This window comes from Acomys minous, assembly GCF_964271855.1.
Source record: "Acomys minous genome assembly, chromosome: 5".
Taxonomy (NCBI): Eukaryota; Metazoa; Chordata; class Mammalia; order Rodentia; family Muridae; genus Acomys; species Acomys minous.
This window is the reverse complement of record NC_140494.1, coordinates 27,984,224-28,005,036: the sequence shown is the minus strand read 5'-3', so window position 1 is coordinate 28,005,036 and position 20,813 is coordinate 27,984,224. Positions and strand designations below refer to the sequence as shown.

The 20,813-nt window shown below is 44.2% G+C and overlaps 1 protein-coding gene across 1 annotated transcript in view; it reads right to left on the bottom strand.

Moving 5' to 3' along the window:
- Positions 1-7,057: 7,057 nt before the first annotated feature.
- ANKRD26 (ankyrin repeat domain containing 26) overlaps positions 7,058-20,813 on the bottom strand; it is a 36,946-nt gene continuing 23,190 nt past the window's right edge. The window contains exon 10 of the mRNA XM_084784046.1: positions 7,058-7,360. Within this exon, the coding sequence (XP_084640172.1) occupies positions 7,296-7,360 (65 nt within the window). The 3' untranslated portion in view covers positions 7,058-7,295. The remainder of the gene's footprint in view (positions 7,361-20,813) is intronic.

The window sequence follows — 20,813 nt, the reverse complement described above, 5'->3', positions numbered from 1 at the left end:
GTCACAGAAGCTTCTTTTTGTCAGTGCCTGTGTCTACTCTAAAAACTCATGACTGGTCAAAACGCTGAGAGTGCATGACTGCTGTGTGTTCAGGCCTAAACAGAACTTCTATTTCAGCTCCTGCCATGGCCCTGGGAGCGTCGTGGAGGGGGGAACAGGAAGGCAGAGGAGGAGATGGAATGCTCTCAGTTGAACTCTAGAACTCTTGAGGCTGCGATCACCTGCATACGACATGCATGGGGTTGAGCCCACCAACATTATATCCTAGGCACGTAATGGTGGCTCGGGGTGGGAGAGGCATTTTCTTCAGAGCCATTACACTTTTTCTGTTTCCTAATTGCCTTTCTACTCCGGTTTCCTTTCTATCCATACTTTAAGGATTTTTTTTATTTTTAATCATGTGCATTTGGGAGGCTGGGTAGGTAGGTGCACATGAGTGTAGGTGCCTCCAAAGGCCAGAAGAGGGCATCAGATTCTGTGGAGCTGGAGCTGGAGCTACAAGGAGTTGTGACCTGCCCCGTTTGGGTGCTGGGAACTGAACTAGGTTTTCTGCAAGTGCAGGACACACCCCTAACCTCAGACCCATCTCTCTAGTCCCTCTGTATATATTTTAGATTGAGTTTGTGAGTTGTCTACAAGAATCCACGGAGCATTTTGCTACACTTACATTGAGTTTATAAAGTAGCAGGGGAAGGCCTGATGTCTTTTTTTTTTTTTTTGAAGTTTTTTTCCTCCGTTATTAATTTATTCTTGTTACATCTCAATGGTTATCCCATCCCTTGTATCCTCCCATTCTTCCCTCCCTCCCAATTTCCCCTTATTCCCCTCCCCTATGACTGTTCCTGAGGGGGATTACCTCCCCCTGTATATGTTCATAGGGTATCAAGTCTCTTCTTGGTAACCTGCTGTCCTTCCTCTGATTGCCACCAGGTCTCCCCGTCCAGGGGACATGGTTAAAGGTGAGGCACCAGAGTATGTGAGAAAGTAATATCCCACTCTCCACTCTACTGCGGAGAGTATTCTGTCCATTGGCTAGATCTGGGTAGGGGCTTAAGGTTTACTGCCTGTATTGTCCTTGGCTGGTAAGGCCTGATGTCTTAACACTGAGTGTGATGCGACATCTGCAGGCACAGCCAATCGCGCCGCTTAGCTGTTTCTTTCCATTCCTTTAGTGTAAATTTTATAACGTATATAGATCTTAAACATGCTCTCTTTGGTCTTTCCCCGAGTATTTACTGCTTCGTGCCACAATGCTGAATGATGGAATATTTTTAACTTCAGTTTTAATTGATCATCGCTAATTATGCATAGATAGACAGAGCTGACTTTATAAAGAGCCTATAACATCGCTGAATCCACCTCTTAACCCTAGCTTTTCCATACAGTCTTTTTGCATATCTGCCTTTTTTCTTTTTCTTTTTCTCATTGCCCATGTGCACATCTCTTTGCAGAGATAGGATTTCCAGCGTGGTACTGACTTCTCTGTCGGTCTCAAGGAGGCCTTCAGCCATTATTTGTTGACTCTTCAGGTTTGTAGACCCGTTGCTTCTTATTTCTGGAAATACCATTCTCTCCCTAGTTGTTGAATTTTTTTTACATTGATTGTATACTAGATTCGATCAGGGTTGTTCGGTATTTGGTGAACTGCACTCATTAAGCTGCATTCCTAGGGTCCAACCAGAGGGCCATGATGGATGCCTTATGTTTTTTTCATTTGTTTGTTTTGTTTTGCTTTGCTTTCTCATTTGCAGTAGTTAGTGTTTTGCCTCAGGTATTGCATCTGTGTCTTTGTGCAGTGGTAGTCTGTTTGCCACATTCCTTTCTGGCAGCTCATGTTTTCAGTGTCAGGGTGCAGAGCAGTTCTGGCCTCATAGGCTGAACTGAGAGATTTTCTTCTCCTCTTGGACTCCAAAATACCTGTGGATAACTGACAGTTTTTTTTCCTTAAAATTGTACTTAAAACTGTACTTTTGGTGATGTTTCACCTTCTTTAGTACAGAGTGAATTATTCAGCTATTTATTAATACCTAGCTATCTGTTTCTCCTTGAGTAAACTTTAGCAGTTTATATTTTTAAAATTATTGTCAGCCTGGCCATGCAGCTCACTGGCAGAGTGCAGGCCCTAAACTCTATCCGCAGCACTGCAGGAAAAGCCCATTTAATCTAAGTTTTGGGTTGTAGGAGATTCACTAACAACTGTAGTGAAGCCACTTCCACACCTATTTCCTTAAAGCAACACAGTACAGTAATTCCAAATGTGTGGGAATTTTCTTTTCTCCTCATAACTCAACAAATATAATACTTCATTTATTCCTGCCGTGAGCTTAATGGATTCTGAAATCACTTTGTATTTTTTTAAAGACTTTTTTTGAGTAAATATTCTTAGACAATTAACTACTGCAGAATATTCTGGAGTTCATTGCATCAATTGTCTGGAGTTCCTAAACAGTTTCCTAAATAGCATTTTTCTCAAGTTTCCACAGCAAGCCACCACTATACTGCTCCTTTATGCTGTGAGCCTGAAAGGTAAGGTGACTGTTCTGGGTTTGCTCATTTGTTTGTTTTTTGTCAATATGACACAATTTGGAATCATCAGGGAAGAGAAAATTGAGAAAATGCCTCTATCAAATTGGCTGGCAGGTTAGCATGTGGGGGCATTTTCCTGAGATGACTGATGTGGGAGGGTCAACTGTGAATGATGCCACCCCTGGGAAGATGGTCCTGGGTCATGTAAGAATGCAGGCTGAGTAAGCCCTGCGTGGCAGTGGGGAGGAGAGCAAGTCATGTTCCTCCACTGTCTGCTCCAGTTCTTGCCTTCATGGTCCTGCCTTGAGTTCCTGTCCCAACTTCCCTGCATGGTGGACCTGTAAGCCAAGCAAACCCTTTTGTCTTGAATTGCTTCTGATAGCAATGGTTATCACAACAATAGAAAGCAAGCAAGGATAGTGACCCTTCTTCATTTCTCTCTCTCAGTGTCTGTCTCTCTCTCGTCTCTCTCTGTGTCTCTGTCTCTGTCTGTCTCCGTCTGTCTGTCTCTCTCTGTTTCTCTGTCTGTCTGTCTGTCTGTCTGTCTGTCTGTCTGTCTCTCTCTCTATCTCTATCTCTCTCTCTCTCTCTCTCTCTCTCTCTCTCTCTCTCTCTCTCTCTCTCTCTCTCTCTCTCTCACACACACACACACACACACACACACACACACACACACACTATTCTTTCTTCTCCTGGAGCAGAACCCTCAGGTGGATGAGCAGTTCAAACTTACGTTGGTTGGCTGGTGTTTGTCAAAGTACACAGTTAAATACTCCAAGCTGTTAGCATTTGCTGGCCATATGAGACCCAGGTGACAACTTAGTCGTACTCACAGCACAGCATTCGGGATTGTCGTGTTCATATCCTCGGTTGTTTCTATAAATGCTGTGAGTAAAAATTATATGTCATACTATCCACTGCTGTGCAGAAGGGAAGCTGATGTTTCTGGCATTTGTTGATTCAAAGCAACTTTACTTATTAGTCTTCTAATCCTAGTAGACACAACAGAGCCCGCTTTCTCTAAGGCAGACAATTTGAAAGACTGTATTCTTTTCTCTGGAAAGAAAAAGCTTCAGAATTGCAGGATTTTCTCAGCACTTGTGTACTGTGTGGGCATGAGGGGGCAGGGTGTTTGCCAGCACAGATATGACCAAATTCGGGAGAAATGGAAGTCTTGTCACCAGCTTGCAGTGCAATCAGTAGCACCATGATCTCTGTGTGTACAAAACCCCTCTGCTAGGACCATCTTCAAGAGGCAGGGTAGGGACTGTCCAGGCAGGGCCACCAGGACTGCATTTCTTTCTTTCTTTCTTTTTTTTTTTAAAAGATTTATTTATTTATGTATACAGTGTTTTGCTTGCATCTATGTCTGCACACCAGAAGAGGGCACCAGATCTCATTATAGATGGTTATGGGCCACATGTGGTTGCTGGGAATTGAACTCAAGACCTTTGGAAGAGCAGGCAGTGCTCTTAACCTCTGGGCCATCTCTCCAGCCTCCAGGACTGCATTTCTTGTCAGGCACTCCAGCCCAGTCAGGATAAGAGACTCTGAGCAGAAACAACATGGGAAGAGAGGGAGCAGGTGGAAGTCGGTCTCACTTTCTGCATTTTGTTCTTTATATTTATTACTTGTAATTGTGTGTGTGAGCTGGGCGTGGTGGCACAGGCCTTTAATCCCAGCACTTGGGAGGCAGAGGCAGGCGGATCACTGTGAGTTCGAGGCCAGCCTGGTCTACAGAGTGAGTTTAGGACAGCCAAGTCTACACAGAGAAACCCTGTCTCAAACAACAACAACAACAAAAACAAAAAAAATTGTGTGTGTGGTGTTGTGTGTGTGTGTGTGAGTGTGTATGTGTGGTTGTGTGTGTGTGTATGTGTGTGTGTGTGTGTGTGTGTGTGTGTGTGTGTGTGTGTGTAAGCACATAAGCGCAGGGGTCCACATTAGCCAGAAACATTGGAGCAGGACTGAGAGGCAAGTCGTGAGCCTTCCCATGTGCATTCTGGGAAACAACTCAGGTCCTCTGCAAGAACACTAAACACGGTTGACCACAGAGCCACCCCTTGGCCACAACACTTCTTTCTCTTTAAGACTCAGGAGTATTGCCTTCCTGGGGCTCAATGGCCAGTGTTAAAAGTGTGCTGGCCGCTCATCTCACAGGTGTTTCCAGGCTTCTCCATGGTGGGCAGATCCATAAGGAAAACGCTCAAGATAAGTAAGCAAAGACCCAGAATGAACTATCTTATCGGTGCAGTGGCAGTTCCCATGCGGCCAGGAACGCAGAGCGGGTCCCTCTATCCTGAGAGGATGTGTGTGTGCTTGGGCATCAGCATCGAGGACCATAAGGGTTAGTGGAAGAGCGGGGCACTGCCGTTATGGTGCTATGGGCAAACTGGGGAGAAGTGAAACGTACAATCACAGCAACGCATTTTAGCCTAGAGAGTGGGCTAGCACAAAGGACGTGCCCACCATCCTACAGACTACCTCTGTTACGATGTTGTTCTCTTTGCCAAAATCTGTTGGGGTCAGCTTCAGCTTTGTTAGCAAAATGAATTATGGATGAAAAATTATATACTGAGTTACTTTAAGAGAATTTATTATATCCAAGGGCTCACTGTAGGGATTTTTTTTTAAGATGTAGAAAATAATAAGAGCCAGATGATATCCTGGAGGATACTTTCTGCGGAGCAGCCTGTGGCTTGTTAGAGTGTGGTGACAAGTCCTCCCTCGGCAGACGCTCAAGCCCTCCAGGCCTCGGGTGCGCAGGGCAGGGCTGGGAGATGCTTTTATATGGTGTCATTAAACTTGTTTTATAGAGAACTTTTTCTTTCTTTAAAGAAAACAGAGGAGAAAAATGAAAGAATTCTGCCTTGTGACACCAAAATCCACCCCAAAGGCACATTTTTCCTAACGTCAGTGCCTGTTTGTCCCCTCTTGAGGAATTATTGTACCAGACACTACACGTCACTGCCAGATAGACTGGCTTTAGGGATATGCAAAATGCAATATCTAGCAACAGAGAACTGTAGTAAAAAGTACGGGATTAGACTTGAGGGAAAGCAGGTGATGATGTTTGGTGCTGGGGTGCCAGACGTCCAGAGGCATCCCAAATGGTTTCAGAAAGTACAGCCCATTCCTCGCCAGTAGTGTTGATCTAACAGAGTGAAGCTTGCGTACAGCTTCAGGAGGAAGCCGGCGAGACTGTCAGATCACTCGGAGAATCGCCGCCCTCCAGGACGTGAGGAGGAACATCATCAAGGCCTGATCTGAAAAGATCCAGAAATGAGTGAGATGAAATAACGACCAAGTCTTCCTCCTCCACAGCCAGGACTGCAGGCCAGGTGTTAAACTGCTATGGAAATCATAAAAGAAATGTTAATAGGAAAAACACACAGCTAGTCAATAAAAGCCTAAAGCCAGAGAAACGTTGAGCCAAGAATCAATTGCTCTGATGAAGCTATTGAGAGGGGTTTGTTGTTGTTTGAAATCATTTATTGAAGAAACAGACTTTTCGAGTGAAACTGAGCGAGCCTAGGAGTCTCTTGGTAGGTATGCATAATTTTCAGCTGTTACTGGGGGAGGTAACAGCCAATCGTCCGTCACACCTACCACACAACACTGCCATGCCAACCTAGAGACCCTAGGTTTATCAGCTCTGTAAGATTTCACTTTACACATCTCCTCCGCTACCCCTCCCTTTTTCTTTCTATTAGATTGCTTTTTTCACAGGTTGGTCTTCCCATCAGTGTTTTTTTTCTGAGCAGATGACTAATGGCACCATACAAACACACGCCCACCTTAGCAAACACAGAACTTTCTTCCTTCACTTCTGTCTTCGGCCCACACTGGCTATGTCTACAAAGCCATCTTCTTGGATGTTTGTTATTCAGATAGCAAGCTCCAAATGGCCCTCCCTGGACAGGCACACCTGCATCTTTCATCAGCACGGATGGAAATGACGTGTGAGCTATCTCCCGCAGTGCAACTCAAAGAGTCAAGGAAGGGGCAGGCTGTTATGAATTTTTCAGATTACTGACCCAAAAATATAGTTCATTTCCTTCTGTATCAATGCCATTTGAAATGAATGTTACAATATTTCTGGAACAGAATTGCCACAACTTAAATAAGAAACAATGGCTTATTTCACAACCTGGTGGGGGCATAGTTAAAGGGGAACACACTATTGAGGACCTACCAAACATTTCCTAATAATAACACTTACAAAAGCTAATGTAGTACATGATTTCTTTGCTGGTATAACAAGTATTATCTATAATTTCAGTACTCTTTTCCAATAATCTTTGCAAGTTTTCTGCCTAATTGTTGACTTATTTCATCTACATACAAATGTTTCCTTCCTTCCTTCCTTCCTTCCTTCCTTCCTTCCTTCCTTCCTTCCTTCCCTGTGTATGCATAGTGCATTACCATGGCACACATATGGAGGGCAGAAATCAGTTCTGTCCATCCACTGTGTGGATCCCAGGAATTGAATTCAGCTTATCAGAGTCTGTGGCAAAGTGCCTTTACAATTGATCCATCTCACAGGACCCACATATAAGTATTTTCCAAGCAAGCCACAGTCCAACACCTCTGTCTTGTTTTCTTGGTGTAATGTGATAACAGGATTATAGTTTCTGGTGAGCTTTAAGAATGTTCAAAGGCACCCTGTGTTCCCTCAGAAAAAAAGCTGCATGATTTCCTTATCCAAATTCTAATTCCAATGAAGTCATTCTCATGATGGTGTCTGAGAGTAAAGCCCTTTTTGCAGCTCATTTCCTGGGCAAAGCCCCAACCTTCACATGTGTTTTTCTCAGTTTGTCCTTGTTGCTATTGGCTAGAAGAAAAGAGTAAATCTTGAAAGGTACCAGTCAACAATAGATATTTGCTTCTATCTGGCTAAGCCACCCTCAACTAGCCAAAGAGAGAAATCTTCAAGTCAGGCGATTAGCAACAAAGAAGAGCTAATGGAAGCACTTGGAGGGTGCGGTGGTCAGTTTTAATTGTGTCAACTTGACACAGTCTAGAATCACCTGGGAAGAGAGACTCGGCGAGGGACTGTGTAGATCAGCTTAGCCTGTGGGAGACTGACTGTCTTGGTTACGTTGATTGATTTGAAAAGGCTCACCTATTGTGGGTGGCGCCATTCCCTAGGCAGGTGATGCTGATCTATAAGGGCCCGAACACAAATAAGCATCCATGCACGCATTTCTCTCTGCTGTTCACTGTGGATGTGACCAGCTGCTTGAAGTGCCTGTCCTGAACTCCCCCAGTGACAGACTGTCACTTGGAATTGTAAGCCATATAAACTCTCCCCTAAGTTGCTTTTGGTGAGAGTATTTTACCACAGCAACAGAAATGAAAGGAGGGCCAGTGTGGAGTATGTTTGCGCCTACACTTAAGAGAGGGGCTGACATGGATGTTCTGTATTTCCACTTAAGGTACAGGAGTAGCTTATGGTTTAGATCTAAACACCACAACTGTAAATTTTAATGAAAAATATTTTGAATGATTAGTCTAATTGCAGGCCACATTTTAGATTTCCATGGCAAGTTCTCACATTTCCTGAGTAGGTAAATTCTTGAATACATTTCAGATGAATTTGTATAGTATAAACATGAAGAGCAGCAGGGTAGTGGCACACACCTTTAATCTCAGAGCTCACGAGGCAGGGAGATCTCTTAGTTCGATGACAGCCTGGCCTATAGAATGAGTTCCAGGACAGCCAAGGCTACACAGAGAAACCCTAACTCAAACAAAGCCAAAACCAAAACCAAACCCAAAACTAAAACAACAACAACAACAACAAAACCCAAACAACAAATCAAACCAAACAAACCCCACGAAGACCACACGTATAGCTGCATTAGGCAAAATGATGGTCCCTCCATAATGCTTACACCTTCATTCCTGGAACCTGTAGTGTATGTCACGTGATCTAGGAAATTAAAGTTGCAGATGGAATCATGTTACTAATCAGCAGACCTCCTATAAGCAAATGCTCTGGAGCGCTGGCCAGGCTAACGGTCAACCTGACACAACCTTTTGGCAAAAGAACTGAAGCTGGAACATGTGTCTCCCATGCAATCACAAAACTCCTCAAAGCAGATCAGGGGGCAGGAGATGATGTAGGATCAAGGAAAGGGATGCAGGAAAGACACTCTAGCTTTGAGAACAAAGGAATGGCCCAAGGCCGAGGAGAGCAGCTAGCCTTTAGAAGCTGGAGAAGCCAGGCAAACTGATCTCTCAGGGAGTGTCTGAAAGGGATATGGTCTACCAAAATCTCTCTCTCTCTCTCTTTCTCTCTCTCTCTCTCTCTCTCTCTCTCTCTCTCTCTCTCTCTCTCTTTTTCTGGTGATGCTGATTTCAGATTCTAGAAGTGTAAGACAGCAAAATGCTGCTGCTTTAAGCTTCTGACAGGGTGTCTGATACAGCACTAATAAGACGACGGTGTCTCAATCATGGTGTCTATGCTGTGGTAAAACACCATGCGCATATGCAGCCTGTGGAGCAAAGGACTGATTTCACTCACACACATGTCCACATCACGGCCCACTGTGGTGGTAAGTCAGGGTGGGAACCTGGACACAGGAATGGAGCCGGAGGCCACTGCTAACTAGTTTGCTCTCCATGGGTTGCTCAAGCTCTTTGTTTGTTTGTTTGTTTTTCGAGACAGAGTTTCTCTGGGTAGCCTTGGCTCTCCTGAACCCACTTTGTAGACCAGGCTGACCTTGAACTTGTATCGATCTGCCTGTTTCTGCCTCTCTGAGTGCTGGAATTACAGGTGCCTGGCTTCAATCTGTTTTCGTATAACATCCAGGATGACCAGTCCAGGCTGACACCAACCAGAGTGACCTGTGCCCTCCCACATCAATCTTCTATTAAGAGAATGCACCACAGCCTCACCCATAGGCCAATCCAGTGGGTAGTTTTTTTTTTTTAAATTGAGCTTCCTTCTTCCCAAATGACTTTAGATTGTGTGTAGTTGACATAAAACTAGCCTAAGAAGCACACGAAAGAAACAATGTCTAGAAGTTCATCTGTAAGAGAAGAGTCTGGAAATGATGCCTGGTCCAGGCTAGCTGAGCTAGGATGCGGCCTGACCTAACATCTACCGTGTCCTGGGATCGAGCCACAGCTGGAGAAAACAAGCAAAGCAAAATCCAAGGTATTAGGTGAGGTGGGGATTGATCTCCGATTTCACTCAATCACTACGAAAAAGGGAAGGAGATGGTGAGGAATAGCAGGATGCAGGTGCAGATAAAGAACCCAGGGCCAGGGTGAACTGGTGACTCTGGGAGGAGATGAGGGTGGGAAAAGGATGATCTGAGTACACTGTACAGGTTTCCAAAAGAACGAATAAAATAAACTTTAAAAATGAAGATGTTCTTCTATAGCCTTGAGAGCTAATGCTGAAAAACAAAATCGTTCGCTTCTTTCTCAAGCTCTCTCAAGGGGATGCAGACTCTCATCAGTGGGAGTGTTGTCATTTAAAGCTGAATAGACAAGTATTAGGTAAAGTCAGCATGATGCTGTGGTCATGTGGTCATCTGGTCATCATGGCTGCTCCCGAGGGATGCCCAGGGCACACACACGCCTTAGATTTCTTTCTTTTCTTTTTAAAAGCATTTTGAGAACAGTGTGTGTGTGTGTGTGTGTGTGTGTGTGTGTGTGTGTGTGTGTGTGTGTGTGTTAGTAACATGTGTTGTGTATCTGTGGAAGTCGGAGGTCAACCCTCAGGAGTTGGTTTGCTCCTGCCATGTGAGTCTTGAGGATGGAACTCAGGCCTTTCAGGCTTGGCAGCTGATGCCCTTATTCAAGGGTCCAGAGCTTTTCTCTTATTCTTCTAGACACCTGCTGAGAGCGTCATCCGATGAGCACTTGCTCGCTGGACACTCAACTCACTTTGTGAGAGTGAAGTCAGTGACGATCAAGTCCAGAACAGCAGCAGGTACAGATCTGCCCTCAACTCAGAGCCACACAGCACAGTGGCGATAGCCCGACTGAGGTGGCCCACGACATCTGCCCCCATTTCACTCATCTCTTCAAGGCCCCAGAAAGTTGCCAAGCCAGAATCTGGAAACAGCGCGAGACCAAAGCCCAGTGTCTTGAAAGTATCCCCGGTAGTTCAGCCCCTGCCTTGGGCATGCTAACATCTCCAACTAGCTTTTTTTCTTCCCCCACATCAACTGTTTCCCACAGAATGCAACTCTAAGGCCAGCTCTTCACTTGCTGGCCTTCTCACGTCCAGGGGCTCAGCCAACTCACACCTTTGTCCTTAGGCACGGAATGCCCAGCCCAACCACTTCATACTTGATTCTTATCAGCCCATTTAAACTATCCACTTGTCTGTCTGCTGGTAAAGCCTGCGGATGCACGTGCGTGCGTCCCAGAGCAGTTTTCTATGTGCTGTGCACTGCCTTTGTGAGACACCCGAGTACATGAAAACATCTGCACGAACGATTAGGACCCATGGACATATTTAGGCCACGGATCTCCTCCTCAGACTCTTTGATAAATTATAGATGATACTTGACATCGCACACTGTCTCACCAAATATGTTACAAATTAACTCAGCCACCGCCTCATTAGACCTGCCATACTCCTCTGAGAGTCAGCTCTTCGTCCATCCCTTCAGTTGCTGGCTCTTCCCCAGAACCATGGATAGGCCTCTTCACATTCTGCTCTAATTAGAATCTCAATAAGCTGCAGTTTGCAGTTCCCTGTCGCATCCGCCTCTGCAGCAGACTGCCCCTCTGAGCAGCAAAGGCTGTCCCCGGCGCTCTCTACAGAGTGGACAGGAGGTCTTCAGGTACATGGTCACAGGAAGCTCGAGACGCCCAGGCACACTTGTGCTGCCACAGGCTGCAGAACTGGTCACGAATGGCAGTATGTTCAGAGTATGGATCAGGCAAGCAGGCCCCTTGGTCCGAATCAGAAAATGTTCAGAGGAAAGGAAACACCGACACACCCCTACAGTGTGCCTCAGATTCCGACTTCCGCATGCATCCATTCCTTTCACATCTGTCACAGAGCTGAGGAAGACATCGGCACACTCAGTTCCTGATAACCAGCAGACACAGGATTAGGCGCTATTATCAGGGTTTTCTTTGAGTTAAAGTGCTGAAAGCTAGGTAGGCAATATTAAGCACTTCAGCTGCAGGAAGCACAACAGTGGCCAGAGGCCTGTAAGAAAGTTCTGGAACACTGAAATGTCCTTGATGAAGAACTGGAGAGCTATGCTCTCAACAGTGAGGGCCGGGAACAGGCTGGGGAAGCATGGGAGGACAATGAAGAACCCTACCCTGCCTCTTAGCCTTGGCCCTAGGTTCCCCCAAGTCAGCATCAGGGCAAGAGATGCAGTTAGCCACGTGCCTATTAGCTTTGTCATTTTCCAGAGCTTTACAAATACTAAAATAGTCTTTTTGGAATTATAAACAGCTCGTTGAATCTAGTATTTTTCATTCTGAGGCTCAGGGTTACGGTCAAGTTTTCTGAAACAAGATCCTTTGACACCCCAGTTCTCATAGCAGTGCCCACCCCCCACCCCCCATTTTAACTTGGAGTGCTTCTCTATTCCAACCCTTTGTGCTTGGTGAACTCTCTCACCACCCCAAGGCCTTGGACCGTGACCCCGCACATCCTCCTGGCCCAGGAGCTGGGCTCATGGTTGTGTATATGAGCGGTTGTTGGTCCCCAGGAGACCGTAACTGGTCTCCTCAGAGACTAGAACCTCTTCAGTCATTTGCTGGCCTCGAAGAGAGAGCTTTGAAGTCCTGGAAGATCTAATGAGCTGCTTGAACACAAAGCCAAGGCAGTGGGAGGCGGAGAGGAGGGACACAGGGAAAAATCATCAAGCCCTAAGGATATCAAGCCCAGAGCCCCACTCTCCCGGATGCCAGGATACCTGCGGACCTTTCAGTTGAGTGAAAAAAAGAAAACCCATTTTCGGGCCGAAGTCACTTGAGCAGATGTTCTAACGCTTGTAAATTAACACGGGGGTGGGGGTGGGGGGGAATATAGCAGACATGCTTAATCCGGAGCCATCTCCCCACTCCAGGCCTCAGCCCAAATCAGCAGGGGTTTGAGCTCAAAGCTGAGGGTGCACACAGCAGGATTCGATGGTCGGTCTCAAAGTTGCTTTAAAACCGACATCACAACGTGATCAGAGAACGGTGGTCAGCCAAATTTCATTTTGTAGACACTCTCAGAAATCTGAAATCCATTTATGGAATAATCGAGAAAAAGTAATACAAGAGTAATTAGAAACAACCCGCGGCGACTGTTGATCTTGGCATCGGAACCCAGAAATGCTGCACTGGGAGGAGTCACTGCCTTTGCTTACCGCCTCCCTGGGAACTGCCATCAGGAGGCTCCTCTTTTTCGTAAAAATAAGTTACCTGGTGGGAGAAAGGCTCAAAATGTGCCCGTCTCTGGCTTTGAGTGTTACACTCTAATTTCCTTGTGAACGAAATTACGATAATCTCTATTCTAGGGAAGATTGTAATCAAACCACCCAACAGATTATAATCTTGTGGAAAATGAAAACTAAGGTGTAATGTTTAAGATGGAACATTGGCGCCACCTTGTGGCTATGCAGGAAAATGACCAGCACCCTCACAGGGTCCTCAACAGTTCCTTCAGAACTACAGACTTTGTATGTTCACTGGTGAATCGCCCGTCTCACTTTTTAACGACCCAAATAACTAAGCATAGGAAGTATAACGAACATGGAAAGTTCTATGCCTCTGTCCCACACGCCTGCTCACAGACTCTATCAAAGCCAGCCACAAGTCCCAGTGCTGTCCGTCATCACCTCCCAAGGTTCAACCCTGTTGTAGCCAACATCCCGCCCAACGAAGGAACAAAGGTGAAATCACAGAGAAACAAGAGCTAGGTGACTGTCCATGAGGCGCTGGTCTTGTGTTTGGGGCTTTGGGTTCCCGCCAGCTGAGTAGCACTTAGGGAAAACCTGGGTTTGGGCTCTGAGAGCAGAATTACCCAAGTTATAGCAGTCGCTGGTTTGCCAACTCCCAGAGTTCTGTGGCTGCCATGCTGACTAGCTTCCAGAGAGTGGGTTTACTCTCGCTGTCACTAGTCAGTGGGGAAGGCTGACCAAAGCACTGTTCCATAGGCTAAAATGGGAACAGGCTGCCTTCCTTATCCCTTCCAGACCTCCCTCAGCCAAAGCCACAGGGACTGTCAGTCTATCCCCACCACCCCCTTCCAGGAAGAGAAAATTTGCTTTTAATATTTGTCAGTGTGTGTGTGTGTGTGTGTGTGTGTGTGTGTGTGTGTGTGTGTGTGTGTGTGTATGTGTGTGTGTATATGTGTGTGAATGAAATGATGGCATACTTGTGTCACAGCAAGTCTGGAGATCAGGGGACAACTTTCAGGAGTTGGTCCTCTTCCATCATGGGTTCCTGGACTCGGGTCATTGGTCTTCACATGGCTGCACTCTATCGCTCATCTCCCTGCCTTTTTTTTTTTTTTTTAAGGAGGATGCTTTAGTTCCTTTGCTCAACTACAGTGGAATACCTGAGAGTGGATACTTTATAAAAAACAAGAATGTATTTTCTATGCTTCTGGAGGCTGGCAAGTCCAAGATCAAAATATTACTAATAGGTTCCATTATCTGGGAAAGATAATCTTGTGGAGGGAGGGAAAAAAACAACTGTATGGTAAAAGAAGAAAGTAGAACTCCTACCACTGATTCTCTCATTGGAATGGAACCCACACCAATCTGCAAGGGAGGAGACCTCCTGCCCTGTCAGCCCCTGGCGCCTGCCTTTAAAAGTCCTCCAGCTGGCCACTATGTTCCATCACCTGCAGTCTTAAAAGGGAAGCCTTCAGATGATGATGCAAGCAAAGATCTCTCGCTGAGTGTAAATCATTTGTTGATGCCTTCTTCAGGACAGTGGCCACACAGAAGGATTTAAGCTTCTTTCCAACAGACATTACTTATGAAATAAAAACGCCTGCACATCAGGTAGGAAGGGGCCAGTAGGCACTGCAGGCTCCAACTCAGCACTTTGTATTCTCACATTGTACATGTTCCACCACGGCGAGTGGCTCTTCAGGAGCTTAGCTGTCTTTTCCAGCTTACGATATGGGGGAAATTGGGGGTCTCCCTTTGGGATTCTTAGTCTCGTTAATAGAAGAAGTTAAAATTGGATTCAAATGAAACCACAAGGACAATTTTATTAGAGTTTAGAAAAACAGCTATCGGGCAGGCAAGCTGTGAAGGTCAGCGCTGCCCAGAGGAGAGTGGAACAGGGACAGGAAGGAGGCTTGCTACTAAAGCTGGTGTGGAGGCCACACAACCGGCCACACTGTGTGTGTGTGGGGGGGTTGGGGGGGGTGGAGGAGGTGGGGGAGGTGGAACTAGAGAAATAAGGAGGAAGCCAATGAAGGCGAGAACTGTTAAGGAAAGCATGCTTAGAAAAGAGAATGGAAGAAGAAAAGCTAAGCTTTTCTGAGTGACTCAGAGGAGTGGGCAGACGTACAACCCTACATGACTGCAGCCCCGAAGCTTCTGCACTGGGTGGTGGGGGTGGGGACTCCAACAAGGAAAACATAGTATCTCATTAAAGCACTGATTATTGTGCCTATCCCTTCCTAGGGATGGTCCCTTAATCAACTGAACATGTCCCAGTGGAATGTTAGGTCTCCCCACGGGCCAGAGGTTCTATTCGCATGACTGGGAACTTCTACTCTAATATCTACCCATAAATGTTTTATTGCATCTGAGGTGTTGATTGTCTTACAACAAAGAGCATTAACAGGGGCACAGACAACAACTTTCATCTAAAACACCAGAGCGTATTCTGTTATCTGAAGTGTCTTGGCTCCAGATGTTAACTTGGCTTTTGTGAGCCTTCAAGGCACAAGCTGTGCCTGCCATTGCAAGGGACACATATTATGTGGTCTCCTCAAACTACCAGGCCAGTGTGGATCACTATTCTGAGGGACACAGCATCTCTGATGGGCAAAAAACAGTTCTTGGAGGCAACAAATCAATGGGTACTGTGTTTTCTTTCTTTCTTTCTTTCTTTCTTTCTTTCTTTCTTTCCTTTCCTTTCCTCCTTCTATGTAATTTTTATGGGTTCTTTGTGAATTTCACATCATGTACCTCAACCTCACTCATCTCCCCTTCCCCTCATAACTACCCTACACCCTTACAACCTCCCCCACAACAGAGGAAAAAAATCTCATTGTGAAACTGTAGTGTGCCGCAGTTGTGTGGGTATTCCTGTTAGTCCACGCTTCTTTGCTTCATATAGTCATTGCAATGACTCATTGGTCAGGTATGAGGCCCCTGGCTTCTGCTACTCTATCAATACTGGAATCTCACTGGGACTCCTCTCAGATATCTTGCTGTTGCCTTGTGCCATGGAGATCCTGAAGTTTGGATCTGTAGGACCGGCCCCTTCATGCACTCCAGCAGTTCACTGATGCTATACATGTTGGGGTGGGCCAACTCAAAGGCCTGGATCTGGGTCTGAGAGATATCTGAGCTGGTTAGCCCAGTGGCTCTCCCACTTTTACACCCTACGTGGTAGCTCGGCAGCAATAACTGCTGCCCCCACTCCCAGGGCCAGCTCTACCCTGTTGTCCAGGAAAGGTGCAGGGCCTGCTCTCCTAAGTGCTACAACAGGTAAAGGGCAGGTATAGCTCGCCTGCTTTGATCTCAGAGCCTGGTCTCCCAGTGATGAGGGGAGAGGGGCAGAAAGGGTATCTCTCCCTCATTCACGCCACTGCACGGAAGTAATGGGGCTAGATCTGCCATGCTCATATCCTGGGGCCAGCTCACCCACAACTCCCGCAATGTTAGGGAGCTGCTCTCCCTAGTACTGAAGTTGGCCAGGGGCAGGATCAGCTTTCCTGCTTTCATGCCCTCAGGGCTAGCTCTCCCACATGTGAGGGATGGGGCTACCTCCCCTGCATGTGAGGGATGGGGCTAGCTCTCCCTCACATGAGAGATGGGGCTAGCTCTCCTGCATGTGAGGGATGGAGCCAGTTCTGCATAGCCCTTAGATATCAACGTGTTCCTGGGAGGCAGCCCAGACCAGGAAGATCTGTTTAACTCTGAGCCCCATTGTTTAGTTGGATTGTTTTGTTTGTTGTTTAATTTCTTGAGTCCTTTATTTATTTTAGACATTAACTTTTGCTGGATGTGGGATTGGTAAAGTTCTTTTCCTGATCTGTAGCCTGACGTTTTGTTCTGTTGTTAGTGTCCTTTGCCTTACAGAAGCTTTTCAGTTTCATGAGGTCCCATTTATTAATTGTTGATCTTAGAGCCTGAGCTGTTGGTGTTCTGTTCAGGAAGTTGTCTCCTGAGCCAATGAGTTCAAGGCTCTTCCCCACTTTCTCCTCTAACAGACTCAGTGTGTCTGGTTTTATGTTGCTGTCTTTGATCCACTTCGACTTAGATTTTGTGAAGAAGCCCTGATATTCTAAACTTCCTTGGTTACAAGTTTTTGGTGAGGTTTCCATGAAACTTATTTTTAACATAAAAATTCTCATTTCCAACATTTTGGAGGATTTTTTCACTGTTTCTATTGCTTATAGATCCTGAATGGACTTCCTTGTTTTATTCAGCCATTTGTTTGCAAATTCTTGAAATTCATTCAGAATTTTCTTTGATTTCTTTGAGCATACTTACTGTCATTCTTTTGAGTTCATTTTCTGGGCTATCAACTAATTCATTATTGGTAAAGTACCTTTTTGTGGCTTTTCAAGTTTCTTGTCTTGTGCAGTGAGGCTAGTAGACTTAGGGTTAGTTTGGATTAAAAACAAAACAAAATACCCATATTTTCCAACTTCATGGAAGTGTGTGCAATGTTCAAGAAAAACCAATCCAACCTTACAGAAGATACTAGAAGGAAAACAACAACCCAACAAGGTAAACTACATCCAAGAAAACACAGGAAATAAAAAGCTTCATATCAGCAAAACCTAAAGAAGGGAAGCATGTGCACCACTGTCAGAAAAGTAACTGGATTTAACAACCCCTGGTCCTTAATATCTCTGAACATCAATGAAATCAATTCCCCAATAAAAAGACACAGACTACCAGAATGGATGCTGTTAATGCATGGTCTGGTGCTTTGCATTAATTGTTAATGATTCTGCTCCCCAAGTCTGCTTACTGCCTTTTAAGAGCAGACTATCACATGCCCCAAGTAATGCCGTGTAGCCTTGCCTCCAAATTATCCCTGATTGGCTAAATAAAGGGCCTACCCATGGGCAGGGCAGAAGTGAGAGGCAGAGCTAAAGTTCGAAGGCTTGAAGGACAGAAGGATCATGGGAAGGAGAGAGATAGGTACAAGAGGAGAAGAGGAAGTGGGGCCACTATGGGTTGGCATGGAGAGAACCACATGGCTGGGGAGGAATTTACTCAGAGGTGGTGGTGCAGAGAAGCAGTCCAGATGAAAAGAATAAGCAAGTGTTTACAGCATTATGGATGGGAAGTATCCCAGGTAGGAATGGTTAAAGCCAATGGCATGGGATGTGGGGGTGGCAGGTAATAAGGTAGCTTAGCGGGTTTATATCTGCACAGCCCCAGGTGAAATAATGCTTATTTAACATTCTATCAGCATCTTTTATTGATATGGTAGCGGGTTAATAGTAGCTACTGTATTATAAGCTATTAATAATAAACATTAATAGCCATTTTCTTTTCTACAGCAGGGTGCAAAACAAGGACCCATCATACTGCAGCATACAAGAAACATATCTCAACACCAAAGATAGATATTACCTCGGAGTAAAGGGCTGTAAAAAAAAGGGTTTCTAAGCAAATGCACCCAAGAAGCAAGCTGTAGCCACCATTCTAATATCTAATAAAATAAACTTTCAACAAAAATTAATCAAAAGAGATGGGGAAGGACACTTCATACTCATCAAAGGAAAAATCCACCAAGATGATGTCCCCAATGTACTGGCACATTCATTTGTAAAAAAAAAAAATAATAATAATTAAACCTTAAATCACACATTGAACCACATACATTAATAGTGGGAGACTGCAATATCTTACTCATACCAATGGACAAGTCTTCTAAACAAAGAAATAATGGAACTTACAGACATTATTTTACAAGTGGACCTAACAGATATTTACAGAACATTAAACCCAAACACAAATGAATATACCTTCTTTTCAGCACCTCATGTAACCTTCTCCAAAATTGATCATATACTCTGTCACACTGCAACTCTCAACAGACAGAAGAAGTTTGATGTAACTCCTTGTATCTTATCAGACCATCATGGTTTTCAACAACAACAGAAATAGCAGAGAGCCTACAAAGTCATGGAAACCGAACAACTCTCTACTCAATGACTACTGGATCAAGCAAGAAATAAAGAAATTAATGAAAATGAAGGCACAACATACCCAAACTTATGAAGCACAATGAAAGCAGTGATAAGAGGAAAGTTTATGGTACTAAGTGTCTTCATAAAGAAATTAGTGAGATCTCATATTAGTGACTTAAGAGCACACATGAAAGTTCTAGAACAAAAGGAAGCAAACATATGCAAGAGGATACATGGCAGGAAATGATCAAACTCAGGGATGAAATCAATAAAATAGAAACAAAGAGAACAATACAAAGAATAAACAAAACCAAGAGCTAGTTATTTGAGAAAATCAACAATATAGACAAACCCTTAGCCAAGTTAACTAAAAGGCAGAGAAAGAATATCCAAATTAACAAAATCAGAAATGACGTGCGGTGGTGGTGGTGGAGGGGGGAGAAGGGTGGGCATAACAATAGACACTGAGGAAATCCAAAGAATCATTAGGTCTTACTTCAGAAGCTTTTACTCCACAAAATTGTAAAATCTAACGAAATGGATCATTTTCTTGATACTATGTACCAAACTTAAATCAAAATCAGGTCAACAACCTAAAAAGACCTATAGCCCCTAAAGAAATAAACGCAGTCATTAAAGTTTCTGGTCCCCAAAAGATCCAGGGCCAGATGATTTTAGTGCAGAATTCTATCAGACCTTTAAAGAAGAGCTAATACCAATACTCCTTAAATTAGTCCACAAAACAGAAACAAAAAGAACACTGCCAAATTCATTTTATGAGGCCGTAGTCACCCTGATACCCAAATCACACAAAAACTCAACCAAGAAAGAATTTCAGACTAATCTCCTTCATGAACATTGATGCAAAAATACTCAATAGAATACTCACAAACTGAATCCAAGAATACATCAAAAACACCATGATGAAGTAGGCTTCATCCTAGAGATTCAGGGATGGTTGAACATATGAAAACCCATCAATGTAACCCAACATATAAACAAATTGAAAGAAAAAAAAACCCATCATGATCATTTCATTGGCTGCTGAAAAAGCTTTTGACCAAATCTAACACTCCTTTATGACAAAATTCTTGGAGATATCAGGAATACAAGGTACCTACCTCAACACAGTAAAGGCAATATACAGCAAGCTAATAGCCAACATGAAATTAAATGGAGAGAAACAAATCAATTGCATTAAAATTAGGGACAAGACAAGGCTATATACTCTCTAAATATATATTCAAGTACTTGAAATCATAGCTAGAACAGTTTTAAAAAACCCAAAACAAACAAACAAACAAGTAAAAACTAAAGGAGGTCAAAGGAGATACAAATTAGAAAGGAAGAAGTCAAAGCATCGGTATTCACAGATGATATGATGTATATGTAAGTGACCTCAAAAATTCTACCATGGAACTCCTACATCTGACAAACACCTTCAGAAATATGGCCAGGTACAAAATTAACTAAAAAAAAAAATCAGTAGTTCCCATATATACAAATGATAAACAGACTGAGAAATAAATTAGGGAAACACCAGCCTTCACAGTAGCCACAAGTAATACAAAATATCTTGGTGTAACTCTAGACAAGCAAGTGAAAGACCTGTACTATGAGAACTTCACATCTTTGAAGAAAGAAATTGAAGAAGGCATCAGAAGATGGAAAGATCTCCCATTCTCATGGATTCGTGGGATTAACATAGTAATAATGGCCGTCCTACCAAAAGCCATCTACAGATTCAACACAATTCCCATCAAAATCACAACACAATTCTTTATAGATCTTGAGAGAATAATACTCAAACTCATATGACAAACAAAAAAACCCTCAGGATCTCTAGAACAATCCTGTATAATAAAAGAGGTTCTGGAGGTATCACCATCCCTGATTTCAAGCTGTCCTACAGAGAAACAGTAATAAAAACCACATGCTGTTGGCATAAAAACTAGCAAAGTGATCA